At 46.8% G+C, this 15,727-nt stretch overlaps 1 protein-coding gene across 1 annotated transcript; it reads left to right on the forward strand.

Moving 5' to 3' along the window:
* Window positions 1-1,080: 1,080 nt before the first annotated feature.
* LOC148026198 (thymidine kinase-like) lies at window positions 1,081-3,488 on the forward strand. Its single transcript, XM_087693472.1, has 4 exons — window positions 1,081-1,432; window positions 1,648-1,792; window positions 2,197-2,318; window positions 2,746-3,488. Exons 1-4 carry the CDS (start codon window positions 1,299-1,301, stop codon window positions 3,014-3,016), a joined length of 672 nt encoding a protein of 223 aa, XP_087549598.1. The 5' UTR covers window positions 1,081-1,298; the 3' UTR covers window positions 3,017-3,488.
* Window positions 3,489-15,727: the final 12,239 nt, after the last annotated feature.

Consider the following 15,727-nt stretch of genomic DNA (forward strand, 5'->3'; position numbering starts at 1 on the left):
TGATGCATGCGCAGAACACTAGTTTGTGTTATGGAGACTTAAGGATCGACACAAATACTTTGACACCATCACATTTGAACCTAGTTCTTCTCTAGTTATTTACAAACCAAATTGAGGCCTCTAAGTCCAAGTGCCTCCCATGCATGACAATGAGGACCTCAATAGAAATGTGCCCACTATCCCAAGTCAACCAAGCAAGACTAGTTTGGTGGAATGCCATTTCAAAGCCTTGGTGAAAAGAGGTGTAAATTTCCAAATTGAATGTTTTTTTAAGTCAACTTTTTTGAATTTGAAGCAAGAGCTTGTGATGTAAATATTTTTTATCATATTTTTATTTAATACAACCATACACTACATTATTACTAAAAACTTTTTGAAGGCTAAAGGAGCTCTTTTTTGAGATAAAGTTAGAGCCGCACCATGCGCAAGTCCATTGACTTGCACGTTGGTCGGGAGCATATGCAAGTCTCATGGGCATGTACAAGTGCAGAGTTTGCAATGGCTCCCATTGTGAGCAAACAGAATGCTATGTGGAAGGCGAACAAAATGCAGTGGGAGGAGAGAGAATGCAATTGGGCTGCTGCAAGGAATAAGGACTGCCAATTTGTGCTCTCCACATCAACATGGGTCCACCGTCCAAGTAAATCGAGCAAAGCTTAGTTCCTTTAATTTTACCGAATGCTTAATTGATTGGCTAGAGTCCCTATTTTTTGGAAAATCAAGTCAATAATCGCAACCACATGTCCATAAACTGGACTCCATGGACTTGCACAAGCCAATTTGACTTGTGTGTGGGCCTTTGGCTCTTACAACTTAGAAACTTGGAGAGAAGCTGTGGCTTTTGGTGAACCTGGACTGGAGGGGGCCAAGTTCCACCAACACATGGCCCAGCCAACCACATGGCCTTGTAAGTTGTGGGCTTGCCCTTTCCAGTCCTTTTTCAACTTGGCAGCTTTTTTATGGGGGCGCGGGAACAAGCGTTCTGTGCAATTCGAATTTTTCATGTTTCCAAGGTGCCCCCCGGGCCTCAAATACGATATATATATATATGTGTGTGTATGTATCGTCAACTCCATGAGTCCATCCTCTCTTTGTCTCACATCATCATCATCATCATCATACCAACAAACAAACAAACAGACAGAAGCAGATTTTCCAGGCTTTCTTTCACCACTCTCACCAGGATCTGCAGGGCAGCGGGAGTACTTCTTGTATGAGAGAGGAGACTGGAGTCCTTGTTATTTGTCCAGACTCCAATTCTCTCTCTCTCTCTCTCTCTGTCTCTGTGTTGCAGTACCATGGATCTGGATCAGGAGTATGCATCATTCCTGCAGCAGCAGCATGGAGGCATTCATCTCATCCTCGGCCCCATGTTTGCTGGCAAGACCACAGCTCTTCTGAAGAGAGTGCAAGTCGAGCTGAACAAGGGCAGGTAGCTATCACACGCGCACGACACACGCACTGGGGTTTTTCCTTGCATCGATCTGAGCTTGCCTCATGCCTGATTCTAACTTAAAATTCATCTAAATCCAGCGCAGTGGAAGTGTATGAGAGAGAGAGTGTGCGTGTGCGTGTGCGTCCGTGCCTTTAATGCTCGTGCAAATGTTAACGATCTGCCACATTGGCCTCCGCTTGTGGGCTTTGCAGAAAAGCAGTACTGGTCAAATCCGAGAAGGATACCAGATATGGCCTTTCATCCGTTGTCTCTCACGATGGCATGCACATGACTTGTTGGGCTGTGCCCAGACTCGAAGCCTTCAAATCACAAATGGGCAAAGATGAGTATGCGCAGGTGCTTGACCACACAGGCTTTTGATTATTATCAAATAGTGCTCAATTCAGCAGTAACAACGCATGCAAATATACTGTAAAAGCTTTGCAGCAAAGCACATGGAATCTGTTTATCAAATGCTAGCACCTTGATCTACTCTGGTTACTACTATTACTATGGATTCACGAACACCATAACAGGCACAACTGATTCCGTGTGATACGAACAGGGATTGTCCATTATCATGTGCTTATGCAAGAAACTCTTCAGTGTGCCATCTAATAATGCGGGAATGTGGTGTCAAGGCAGCATGCACGATGCACTTGTTATATCATGTGTGGTACTGCCACTGGTAGGCACAGGTTCAGTAGCATCTGTGCAGGAGACTTTTACAAGTGACTGACAGACGGTCATTCTGGTTGCAGGTGGATGTGATAGGAATTGATGAAGCCCAATTTTTTGAAGATCTATACAGTTTTTGCAGGGCTGCTGCAGATTATGAAGGGAAAACTGTTGTTGTTGCAGGTCTGGATGGAGATTTCTTAAGGTTAGTCATTGGCGTTCCAAATATATGTTCATTTATTTGGATGGGTTCTGACTAACCAGATCCATCAAGACCCATTGGAAACAAGTAGCAGGTAAATCTCGAGCTTCCTTAATTCAGAAGGAAGTTTTAGACAAAGTCCCTCTATAATTCCCACATTGTGAATTATGACACCACCATGAGCTACTGCGAGGAGGGACTGCGTAACTAGGTAGGTGCCCCAAGCTGGTGCCTCTCCCGAGGCTGAGCAGAAGCCCTTGATGTTGAACACTCGAGGGAAAAACAAGGGAAAGCAACCCCCTTTCCACACGGAAAAATGCCAAGAACTTGTTATGATTGTGGTCTAAACTCAAATATGAATCTTGCCAACTGTATCAATATGGACTTGTATTGTATTGTGGAATTCTGACTGTTGAGCATTTGTGTGCAGGAAAAGCTTTGGGTCAACCCTAGATTTGATACCCATAGCTGACAGTGTGGTGAAGCTATGCTCGAAATGCAGCTTATGCGGCAAGGCAGCCTATTTCACTTGCAGGAAGACCGAAGACAGGAGACTGGAAGTGATAGGCGGAGCAGATGTGTACATGCCTGTGTGCAGGCAACATTATATTGTCAATAATGGTGGGGAGGTAGACATGGCAGCCCATGTTCAAGTGGCCCAATTGTCCCAAATTGAGGGAATACAGCCTGCTGAATGCTAGTACGACTAGGTATAGACACTCGCCACCTGCAAGGCCAACAATTCTCAAGGTTGCCTTAGTCTCACTACCAACAATTAGCACTAGGCCTACATAGATTTGCTGAGCATCAGTACTGCTTCTATGCTATAACACATGATTAAGTCTTAGGACTCCAATGGCATCACTCCTAGCCTATGTATGTAAAGATGGCCGTCAATCCTTTTCACATATTCGCCTTGCCCTAGCTGCATTCTATGTCCATACTGACCCAGCTCGCTTTCTTTAACTAAACATTTGGTATAAACTAACCCAGCAACAGGATAACATAAGATCCGACGACTTCCTTTAAAAGCAAAGGAAATGCGAGCCTATCGGTTTATCCATTGCTTGGGCAGTTGGCCCATCGATAAAGCCCGGCCTCTAGTTGTTTCATCAATTGTCTAATGAATGCTCTCCATCTAGCCATTTCCTTTTTATAAATAAAATAAATAATTCAACCGTTTTGCCTTTTATTTTAGAGGTCTCTTATTATCTAGTCTTCCTTTTTAGGAATTTTTTATAAAAGATCTTGAAATTGGTTGCTCTTTTTAATGAGCTATCATCTATGGTTAGTAGAGGTAGGTGTAAATAGAGGGAAATTTAAAAATTTGACATAGACAGTTGAGAGAAGAGAAGGTGATGTGAATTTTACCACCTTATGTTTGGTGATTGCCTTGTGGCTTCCATTTCCTTTTTGATGCGAACAGATTTGATATTTTGTATTATATGGTGAAAATAAGCATTGCAAAAAAAGAATAACTACAGCTCAGGCTTGGGCAGAGGAAGGACCTTCTAGGTTGAGGAGGGTGGACATATCTTTGGCCTCAAGCCGATCCACCATACATAGGACTTTCCAAAATGAATTGGTTTTTTGAAAGATAGACACCCAAGAAAAATTGGGTAGATTAATACCTCTAAGCCTATTAGATCTTAACTTCCACAAAGTTTGGAGAGTGGTGATGCGTATCTTTTGTAGCCCTACCAATTTGACGTGATTTTGTGAATCTGTCGAACCTAGAGCTTCAATTGTGTTGAATTGCAACCCAAGGTGCGGGAGCACAATGTTCCATGCAGTTCTAGCAAGACACCCATCCCAAAAGACATGCATGAATGTCTCCTTTTCCTCGCAAAGGCATTGAACATTTGCAATACCTCGATTGTTGATTTTTTCAGCAGTGATGGAGGCTCCTATTAGCACCCGCCAAGCAAATACATTGTCACAGAGGGGTAGGCCCAATGACCATAGAGACTTGAGAATTTGTTTTAGAAGGTCTTGTGTGAGTTTCAAAGCCCATAGCCAAATAAATACACTGTCACAGAGGGGTAGGCCCAACGACCATAGAGACCTAAGAATTTGTTTCAAAAGGTCTTGTGTGAGTTCCAACTCCCATAGCTTGTGAATTCTTTCCACATCTAGTAGTAGTTGATCTTCCCTCAGGATTAAGCATCCTTTGGAGTTTAGAACTTTGCTTATACATTTATCCTTAACTCGGAGTTGCCAATGACTGTTGCTATCTCCACTAGCTTGAGCAATAGAAATGCCTGAAAGATGAAGCCTAATGAATTCCCAAGAGATTTTGAACACTTTAGATAAGCCATACTTGGTGTTGGCTTCAAAGATTACTGGTTGACTTGCTTGGTTTCAGCCAATGAACAACTTTATAAGGCCCCTTCTTGGCTAGATATCTACCTCTCCTCCCCAACAAGGCTGCAAGTGGTGGATGAAAAGCCCATGACTAGAATACATTCTCATCCTTGGATATACTGACTAGTTTCAAGTTCCATGAGGCCTTGTTGAGAATACTTCACCAATCTTCTATCAATTCTGCAATCAACCCATGAGCCTTGATGTGCATGATAGCTTGGGAAGAGATTAAGTCCCTATTATTCAAACCCCAGGCCAAGCCAAAGGTTATATTTTGTTTCCAACATATCTCTGCAAGCATGCAAGCCCATGGCACCTTCTACTCTTAGAGCTTTTTTAGTAGCTTGGCTCGCAACTTCATGGATTCCTTTCTAATGTCTAGTAGATTCAGGCCTCCCAAATCTTTGTTTTTCATGAGGAGATCTAGTGAAAGGGGGGCTAGATATCTTGAAGCTCCTTGCTTCCCCCATAAGAATTTCCATATGAGTGAGTGCCACAGCTTGATCATGGCTTTGTTCCAGACTAGTAATGGCAGATAAAACTTGAGGGAGGGGAATATGAATAGATTCAATATTTTCATCTTCACATGTAAAGGCCATGAGGTTAGGCTCCAACTATCAATCTTTTTCTTGATTTTCTCAAGTACCCAATTAAATTTTTGAGATTCAGTGATATCAATGCCAACTAGGAAGCCCAAATAACCCTCTTGGTAACATTTTCACACCACCCCACATTTACCAATTTGCTTTGTTACACTAAATAAGGAAGATTTGTCTAAATTAATTCGGAAGCTTGAGGCTTTCTCGTATACCTGCAGGATGTTTAGGGCTGCTTGGATATTGTCTTTCTTAGCTTCCAACACGAGCAATAAATCATCAGCAAAACCTTGCCCTGCTAGTTGACTTTTGTATCGCAAGCCCACTATATTGCCATCTGTGGTAGATCTATCCAGCAAGCAGAAGAGGGGATGGGTGGCTATGACAAATAAGAGAGGACTCAATGGGCATCCTTGTCGAACTCCTTGCTTGATATAGAAGGCTTCTAGTATAGTACCATTAACTGAGAGCGTTGCTTCTGCATCTTTCCCTAGAAACAAGGGAAGGTTAGCAATTTTCTCACAAAACCCCATATGCATCATTACCTTCTTGATATAGTCCCAATTAACTTTATTAAAGGCCTTCTCTACATCCATTTGTAAGAAGACAACTTCATGGCCTAACAGCTTGGTCCACTCCACTGCCATGGTCAAGTTGAGGACATTATCCAACAGAGACATTCCTTTGAGAAAACAATATTGATTCTGATTTATACATCTTTGCAAGACTCAGGATAGCCTAGAGGCCAATGCCTTGGTCATCAACTTGTAAACAATCCCCATGAGAGAAATGGGCCTCCAATGTTTAAGTTCCAAACATTGAGTCTGCTTGGGCAAGAGTGTAATGACACTTCTTTTCCATGTTGCTAGCAAGCAATTCTCCCTCCAAAAGTGATTGATCAAAGTTGTCATAGGACCTTTCAGTGAGGGCTAGAAATGCTTAAAGAATTTAGTAGTTAGGCCATCAAACCTCGAAGCCCTCCTTTTCCCCATACTGCTAAGAGCTCTGAAAAGTTCTTCTTCAATGAACTCTAGTGTTAAAGCATCATTGTCCTCCTTTTGAATGACCTTGTCCACATACTTCAACAAGGTATACGCAGCCTCTTGATCACAACATCCATCATGACCATATAGGTCTTTAAAGTCCTGCCTACAATTGTCGAAAATCAGCCTTTGGTCGGTTAGCTAGCCCCCATTGGGTTCTTTTAGCACTACCAAACTTTCCTTGAGCCTCTTCCACTTCAGCCCCTTAATAACGTTTGGGGAGACACAGTTGGGGTCCAACACTAGCCTCTTATTAAAGAGGATTCCAATTTTTTCCACTTCCCTGATATAAGCCTATTTCCTCACTTCCATTGCTCTTTGTACAATCATGTTTTCAACTGTATCTAAAAGTTTACCTTTTGTTGTTGATGCTGTTGAGCAAAGTACCTTCTCAGCCTAATTCAACTCCAATCTTTCCTGTCTACATAGCCAAACCCCTTGTAGCTTGATGCAATGCTAGGTAACATTAACAAAGTTGTTCCAAGCTCCTTCCATATCTTGAAGCATCTCTTCTTTTAGACTTGTGATAGCACCTTTTACAAGGTAGTTGAATGCCTTCTGCCTGAAATGGCGCTCCGTTGCAACAAGGAGCTTGTGCTGAATTTCTGTCCTGATTAATTCCACTGAACATAGTTGTAGGATGACTGGTGAGTGATCATATAATAGGCTGCTAAAGTCAACATTAAGTGAGACCACAAGAGGAAGCCATTCTCCATTCTGCGAAGAATACCATCTATCTAGATGAGCCCAAGAGCTTGCATGGCTAGGGAGTGGAAGGTAAGCTACTGAGATGAAATTGCAAGATAATTGCAGACATCAATAAGACCAAATTGCAGTGCACACCATTCCCAAGCATGAAGCTCAACACCATGAACCAAGGATGACTTGGTTGCTGCATCAATGTTGGAGGTGACCATGTTGAAATCCCCCCCTAAGAGAAACTGGCTCAAATCTAGAGTGCCAATCTCAGCCCATAATGCAACTCTGTTTCTGGCATCATTATAACCATAAATGTTTACTAGGCCTAAGCTTTCCCCATCCCAATCCAATGAGACTTGCAGAATCCTCCCACAATCCGAGTTATATTTCAAAATAGGGTTCCAACGACTCTTGATGATTGTCAGGCATCCAAATTCATTGCCAACTTGACCATCGAGGAAGCATGTATAATCTCTCTAGGTGAAAATTGAGCCACTCTTGCCATGTAATTTATGTTCATGTATAAGCACTGCATCAAATTGATTAGCATAAATCCAATTCCAGAATAGAGATCTTTTAACATCTCCATTTATTCCTTTAACATTGAATGTAGCAAGCTTAAGTGGAGCCCCTATCATGGTGGCAATTGCTATTGTTCGGTAGAGTGTCATCCTTGTGCTCATATCCCTGATCTGTCCCTTCATCTCTGATGTGATCCTTAAGACATGAGTGCCATTGAAAGTCGAGATCTCCTGAGGAGTTTTCAACATTGATTTGGGTAGAGAACCATCTGCTCTGCCGTGCTCCATATCTTCTGACTCCTTCATATGTAGAGAGCATGCGTAGTTTGGCATCAAGACCTGGATATTCCTATTCAAGCTATTCCACAGGAATCCTATTAAGATTAGCAAAAGCATTAGCTTTCCCACGACTGGCTTTGGGTATAGAAGCTTTATTCCATAAGTTTTTGACCAGTGGTGGTTTGGGAGGAGTATTGTTTGCCATCATGCCTTGGCTTTTGCTTTTATTCTTAGCATATTCAACCTGTTGCCATCCATCCTCGACTGTGCCGTCGTCAGCAATGACATCTTTGACTGGGGCTTTGCCTGCAACTTCTACCCAGGTTGCTTGTGCGAATGCTAGGCTTGGGCGGCTTCATCTTCCCCTTTGTTGCTTGTTTTGTTAGCAAGTCAGTCACGGAAAAAATGCCCCCAATTATCATAGTTAAAGCAGGTGCTGGTGAACTTGCTCCAAATGAGCTTGAGTTGCAAACTGTCCCAGAGTAAGCATAAGTGATTCCTAAAAGGACTCACGAGAGGTGGGATGTAGAGGGGACAACCCAACCCCTTTGCAATGTTAGGTAGTAGATTCTAGAGATATGCCGAAAGGTCTAGAATCTCGACCCAAACTTGACATTCTCGCTTGATGCTGTCTCGACCAGCTTCCACTGGTTGCCTAGGTCAAATATGCACAATATCCAATCCCCAAAAATATATTCCCTACTCCAAGACTCGCTTTGTCGCTTCTACTGTGGAGAATACCACCTCAAAAAACCCTTTGCCTCTGTAATAGATTTGCTCGACAACATTATCAGTCTATAGAATAGTGTTAAACCAAGTGGCAACATCAAGAGCCTTGGGTGGCCTCCCGGTGAAGAAGGCCAAAATGGCTCTGTCATGGAAGCATAGGACATTGGCACAGACTTTCTTAGAATCAAGCACCACTTTCTTTGCTTCACCTTTGAGCTTATCTTCCATGCGCAATCGTAGGGACTCCACTAATAGATCAGTGACTTGTTGAGGATCAGCCTCCAGGCGGCGACTACAATCTGCAAAGGAATCCTCAAGCTTCTCGTGCAAGGATGATTTTTGAATCGGGTGCTCTACTGATTGGCTATGTGTATCCTCTCCCTCAATCTCACCCCTCTTGCGTTTCAATGTTGTTGTTGTAGATTCTAGGAGTAGAGCATGTCAAGATCATTACCCTCAACACCTTCTTCCATGGCAGCATTCTAGAATGCCGGGCTTATGGTTGCATCGGATGGCCTGTGCTAAGCTCCATGTAGAGAGATGCATGGAGAAAACGTGGCTGTACTGGGAAATAATGCAATGATGGCCACATCAGGCATATTACATGCTCATAAAAGCCACCCCTGTAATTGCTTAACACTTCTGACACTCACCATCCCACGTTCATTTTTCCATTTCCTTTTCTTGTTAACATTGACTAACTTCTTGTGTGCTTCAAGTTCAATTTGAAGTATAGCTACAAGCCTTTTCATTTGTGCATTTTTAAAGTGCCTTAGACTTCATGCATCTTTGTTTCTCAGTATATTGATGCAACTTCTTTTTTCACAATAGCATGAAGTTTGTTTCTCCGTCGTGCATCTAATATGTTTACTATGTAGTGCATCTGTGGGAGCCTTCGCTCAACCGCCAAGACCCACGGACCGCTTATTGTTTCAAGCGTTCCAAGCGAGCTCTCATGGCTATCTCTCACCTAGCCGACGCGCCGTCGATCCTACAAATGCAGTGAACTTACCTTGATGCTTGATCGAGTACCCTCCTCTCTCTCACACGCCGGTAGCTCCACGATTCTTGATGCTAGCTCAAGCATCCTCAAGCCTCCTCCATCTCCAAGCTCCATCCTCCATAGCCGCGCGCGCAAGAGAAGAGAAGAGAAGAGAAGAGGAGAAGGGGAGAGGAGACGGTGGAGAGCTTCACCCTCTTGATTCCTCACTCTCTCACACACTCACTCCCTCACACTCTCACACTCCCTCTCTCAAGAGCATACACAAGCAAGAAGGAGAGAAGAAGAGAGGAAGAAGAAGACTAGTTTTGCCACACCAAAGAATGAGCTCTTCATTCACTTTTCAACTTTATATACAAAACCCTACTTCCCTTTTGGGCGGTCATCCCCTTTTTCCCTTTTTTACATGGCCGGTCATAGCCCAAGCCATGTTTTCCCTTGTCCTTTTATCTTTCTTGTTTCCTTTTCACTACCCTTCTATATTTACAAATCGCACGGGTGAGAGCTCGGCACTCTTTTACAAGATTTTAGGGTGCGCTTTTTATGCGCCTTTCCCTTTTCGTGGTTGCCTTGGCCTTTAACGGTTGTCCTTGCGCTTTTGGCCTTTTCTCCTTTTTTTCCTTCCGTCGGGTTACCTTTTTTCCGCCTTTGCCCTGCGTCTTTTCCACTTTCTTTCGCTCTCTTCATGTTGGGGTTAACATTACCCCCCTCCTAGACGAGTGCCAGTCCCATGGCACTCACTGGCGTAGGGAGCAAGTGGTAGTATGCACTGAAGACTTCGGGGTGACAGGGGCTTGGGGCCTGCAGTGGTGACCGGTTTCGTGGGGGTTGGTTGGGGATGCTGCGTAGGACGATTTTTCCGGCTGGTTGGATGCTGGGTGGGCAATTAGCATTGGACGTTGATGAAGAACGAATGCCACTTGTGCTGTGGTCGTGAACACCTGCAATTGAAAACTTGTAAGGTGGTCTCTCCCTAGGGGTAGTGCTAGTCTCTGTATTGTGCACAAGACTTAGTTTGGGAGACAGGTCGAACTCTAAGCAAGCTGAGAGTGTTGTCCTGCACTTGAGGACCCAAACTGTGAATTAGTTCTGTGCAGGTATTATGTGAGTGCCGTGCGTGTGCAGATAGATATTACGTAGTTAGAAGACTGGGCGGCGTGGGGCCGTGTGGAGCAGAATTGTGGTAATGGGGAGATGAAGTACACCTTTGACTTCTATTGGAGGCGTCGTTAGGGGTGCGTCATTGTCGTCGAAGCTTGCTTTCTTTCTTTCTTTCTTTCTTTCCTTTTTTTTTTTTTTTTTTTTGGTGGGTACATGGAGGCAGCAGTACAAGGGATAACGGGAGTTCTACTCCTCATTATCCGAATGGTGGGAAAGGGTGGGCGGAGGGCGGGGGGCCTTGTTAAGGAATTTGCGGCTTAGCAAGTAGCCCTTAGTGTGGAGGCGGGTTTTGAGGGTGGTGGTGGAGAGAAAGGGGTGGTTGCACTGTGTGAATTTGCTATCATTCATGTCTTCCAGCAGTGCACCACAGAAGGATGGCAAAAGAGCAGCACGCATCATGAGACGGGTCATGGTGGTGCTGTCTATGGCATTGGGGTCAAAATAGAGGGGTGGAAGGTGGCGCTCTTGGGGTGCAGGTTCCTGGTGTACTAGGATTCTAATTAGCCTAAGGTAGTTACAGGTGGTGATGAATGCTGGGTCAGGGCAAGAGGTGAATTCGTTAAGGAATTTATCTATAGAGCTGTACAGGTCGGGCAGGGTGAAGAGAAGAGCGTTCCTATGGGAAGTGGTATTGACATTATAAATGACGGGGAAGTCAAACCTGCCGTGGATGGGCGGGTTAAAATCCACTCCTACCCTTCGAGGATACGGCATAAAGGTGGGGTCGTTCCTTTCCGAAGGGAGGGTGTTGCAAAACGCCATCCACGCCTCCAGGTTGATGTCAAAGATGCGCCGCCTCCAGGTGGGTTGGCAACTATAGCCTTCCACTGTGCGAGGTACTTGGAGGACTTTGTCTTGCCAAAATTCGCGGTCCTCGGCCCCCCAAGCAGTCGGGTGGGCCTCACGCTCTTCTAACCATTTAGCCTTGAGCCGGGCCCCCATGGCGATGACATCCTCCACCAACTGAATGGGCAGCACCCTATTCAAGGCGGTGGGAAACTCGAAGCGTAGGTCGAAGGGGTCTCGGCTATACTCCTGCTGCTCCCAGATAATCATTTCAGCGCGGTACTCAGCGGGGGAGTCTTGGGTGCGCAGCGGGAAAGGGGCAGGCTGTTTTGAGGCAGGTCTGGCCTTCAGTTTTCTTCTTGCCTTCTCCACCATTTTCTTCCTTCGGGTGGTGTGGGCCGCTCTTTGTTCTGCAGATGCGTCATGGGGTGGCACTTCGGTTTGTTGGGGTTGAGGGGGTGGCGGGACATATTCCTCGCCTTGAGGCCCTAGGTCAAGCTCTGGCTCACCCCCTTCCGCTTGCTCCTCCTCTTGTGTTTTCTCCTCAGTAAACCCAAGGTCATCCATCTCCTGTGTTGTCAGTCCTACTTGTGCCAGATATTTCCTTTGTTTCTCTAGGCTCTGCGGAGGGCCTCCTAGCTGCAGTGGTACGTGCAGGCCTGCCGTGAGGGCCCTGCGCGCAATGGTTAGCTTTCTCTGCAACTGATCATTGGCCTCATCTGTTTCTGAGTGGGTGGTGTGGAGCAACGTGTTGATAAAAGTGCGCTGCTGGGCTATCATAGCAAGCTGGGCTGCCTCTGCCTGATTTTCAGCCATCACTCTGTCTCCCTCAGCCTTGGCCAGCCGGCGTGCTAAGTCCCGCACTCTTTGCTCGTTATGATTTGACCATTCCTTTGCCCGCCTCTCCATGTCTTCCAGGCTTTCCCCCTGTTGGAGGGTCATCGCCATAAATTGTTGTTGCTGGGCCTCGAGCTCATGGCGTAAGCAGGACTGCTCTCTGTGCTCCTCTACGATCTGCTCGTTGAGTTGGTCCCGCATCGCCTGCAACCTGCGCACCTGTTCTGCCCTTAACTGATCCAGCTCTGCAACCTCTTGTCTAATTTTCTCAAGCTGATTCTGCGCCTTCAAGTTGGTTGCACATAACTAGTCATTCCTGCGCTAAAGGTGGGCATTTGTCTCCTTCTCCCTGGTGAGATGCTCCATTAGGATTTTCCTTCGTCCCTCCCAGGTAGCGTCGTGCTCCTTCAGGGCTTTCAGCTCCTCCGCCTCCTTGGTGCTGGCCTCCTCCCTAAGCACAGCGATTTCCTTTTGATATTCTGTTATTTTCCTCACTCTATCCAATTGGAGGGCAGCTTGTGATTCGCGCTCCGCTGCCAGCTCCTCCACCGCCACCCTCCTTTCTTGCCTGGCTGTTTGCAACTTCGCGAGCAGCTCCTTTACATAGTCATCATAGTGGCCTGTTGGAGGTGGGGAGTGGGGCATGACCGTAGTGGTGGCAATCTCCTCCACTTTTTGTCTTTTCTCTTCTGGACCTGGCTCCAGCTCGACCGTCGCTACCCTTTTGGCCCCTGAGACTGGGGTGGCCCCGGCTGCTTCCCTTGCCAACTCTCTTTCCACCAAGAATTGCAGCCAGGTGACTACATTGCTTTCATCGATCTTTGGGGTGTGCATCAGGGCGGCTGTGGCAGGGGGCGTCACCTTGAGGGGAGTGGCTTGCATGGGTGGTGCGAGGAGAGGGGAGACGGGTCTGACTGGGTTTTTTCCTTTCCCTTCTGTAGGAGGCGGCGGCACAGGTTCCGGCGTACCAGTGCTGGGGCCGGGTGCTTCAGGTTGGTATGGTCTGCCCGCTCCTTCCATGTCTTTCCTCCGCTGTTCCTCGATGGAGCGACGCGTCGCCAGCTCCAATTCTTCTTCTTCCCTCCTCAACTCTTCCTCAGCCCTCTTTCTTCTTTCCTCCTCTTCTCTTACCGACTCTCTTCGGGCCCATTCGAGCTCCTCCTTCTCTTTTCTCCTTCGCTCCTCCTCTCTCTTTCCGTGCAGGGCTTTGGTCTGTTGCTCCGCTTTCCTTTTTGGTGCAACCTGGCGTTCTCCCTCCTCGTCGGTGTCCGTTTCTGTTTCATCCGACTGTTCCTCCGCCTGGGGCTGGGACTGCGACGGCAATTCGCCACCTTTTTCGCCATCTCCCTGTTTGTCCTCCCCTGCACGTCCCTGCCCTATTGCCTCGTGGATGATCGCAGTGAGGGCACCTCCAAAACCTACGGTGGAGGCCTTGGAGGATGAGGCCTTGCGGGTTGATCGAGGTGAGGGGGATTCTCCTGCTATGGCCCTTCCTCCTGTTGCCAGGGCCTTTGTTGAGGCCTCAATCGTCCTTCTCACGAACCCGTTGAGGTTCACCTCATCCAGTGCCTAAGCCGCGATGCTTTCGAGTAAAGGCACATTGATCCTGTACATGATGCTATTGTACCGTTGGCTCGAAAAAAGGGTATGCATCATTTTTGCCTGCAGTTGAATCTCTGGATCAGGGATGTCTGCCAAGTTGACTCCGTCGTTGGTGTGGACTTTCACTTTGTCCATTCCCAACATGGCGTAGACGTCCCTTTTCGGTTTCTTCTCCACCTTGTTCGGAAGCCCCAGTGCTCTTTCTATCAGTTCAGGGGTCAGTTCAACCTGCACCTGTCTGGTGGCTTCCGCGTCCCGCACTGTGATGGTGCCCCTGTTTTTGTTGAAGGTGCGTAGGAACTCGGCGCACAGGGCATAGTTTATCCTCTGGCCTACTGCTTCCAGATACCATTGTAAGTGGCATTGCTCCATGATCCGTCGTACCGCTGGTTCCTCAATAACCACGTCTTCCAAGTTGAATATGTGGCGGAACTTTAGCTGATTGAATGCTCTGGTTTCCACCGTGAGGCCGTACCGCACCTGTTCTTCCTCCGAGAAAGGGAGTTTGCCAGCTTTGTCTTGACCTGCCATGGTCGCCACCTGTACATTCAGTCAGTTCACTTTTTAGTATTTTTGGCAACCAATTTGTAGGACGACCATAGCAGATTTTATCATTTATAACTATGATTTTTTTCATTTCAAACTTCTATCACCTACTTCTGCATGGCATTTTAAGTTGGAGCCTTTTCATGCTTGGTTCACTTTTTAGTTTTAACTTTCATGCATGGTTTGCTTTTTAGTTTTAACTCCGTTTACTGCCCCCTCCCCCTTGTGGAAAGGAAAAATCCGCCCCAGGATTGGAGGGTGTGGGTCCAAGGCGTTCATGTTGTTTTGTGGAGTAGCCAATCGTAGAAGTTGGGGTTATATTCGAGGTGTGCAGAGTAGTCCAGGTCACAGGGTCGGATGCCTACGTGGGTGATGTATGTGAGGACATCGGTGAGGAAATCACCGAAGTTGACCCGACTTGCGATGTGGAGCTCTTCTTCTGTCAGGATGCGATCGAGATAGGGGTGCCCTAAGATATGATCGTCCATGGTTCGACCTCGAAGAGTGGTTAACACTCGATACGAGGTGGGCATGACGTATGTGGGATCATACTCGGCTGTCTTGATGGCTCGGCGTTGTTCGACGTTGGTCATTATGCGGCATCCCTCCACTGCCCATTTTAATCGAAGAGAGTACCACTGCTTCAAGAAGGGAGATTCGGTGTCCGCCAGGTGGGACAACCTTGTTGTTTCTTGGCTAGTGAGGCCGGACATCGTGCGCGAGTCAAATGATGGAATGAGGCATTGCTTAATGGCTTGCTCTTTGGAGACCTCGCGAGCGAGTAGCTCAGCGGCAGAGCGTGAAGCTTGTGCGAAGGCGAATTCAAAAGTCTCCCAAGAGCAAGGCATAGTGCGCACGTCCGTTGCAAGGGGTTCCGCTAACAGTCCCAAGTCTAGGCGGTCATAGCTGAGGGCCAGTGCAACAAAGGTGGCATCGAGCTGTTTAATGCAGTCCACAACGTCATCCCCCGTGTCCTCGGCGAGGTCCGCGGCCAGCGTTAGGAATGACTTCCGTTCATAGGAAGGCTTAAGGCCGGTGGGGGTGGTTGAGGTTTGCTGGAGCTGGAGGTTTTGTCGGTACAGAGCTGAGCTGGGGGCCTGTTTGAGTCAGCAACCCGGGCGATGGGTCGGGTTTGAGCCTAGGGGCTATGCTAGTGCGGTCGGCAGGGTTGCTGAGTTGCGGGCCGGGTTGGTTGGGTGATGCCTCCGGTGGTGGTGGCCGGTGCTTGGGTCGTTGGGCGTGTGTGACG

This window comes from Lygodium microphyllum, chromosome 14 (genome assembly GCF_053477565.2).
Source record: "Lygodium microphyllum isolate KBCC chromosome 14, Lygodium_microphyllum_v1.1.10, whole genome shotgun sequence".
In the NCBI taxonomy this organism is placed as follows: Eukaryota; Viridiplantae; Streptophyta; class Polypodiopsida; order Schizaeales; family Lygodiaceae; genus Lygodium; species Lygodium microphyllum.

Bases quoted from the DNA above. Each gene is read 5' to 3' on its own strand.
- LOC148026198 (XM_087693472.1), top strand. From the start codon at position 1,299: ATGGATCTGGATCAGGAGTATGCATCATTCCTGCAGCAGCAGCATGGA. The intron at 1,433-1,647 runs GTAGCTATCACA...TGGGCTTTGCAG, and splicing joins GTCGAGCTGAACAAGGGCAG to AAAAGCAGTACTGGTCAAAT. The intron at 1,793-2,196 runs GTGCTTGACCAC...TTCTGGTTGCAG, and splicing joins GCAAAGATGAGTATGCGCAG to GTGGATGTGATAGGAATTGA.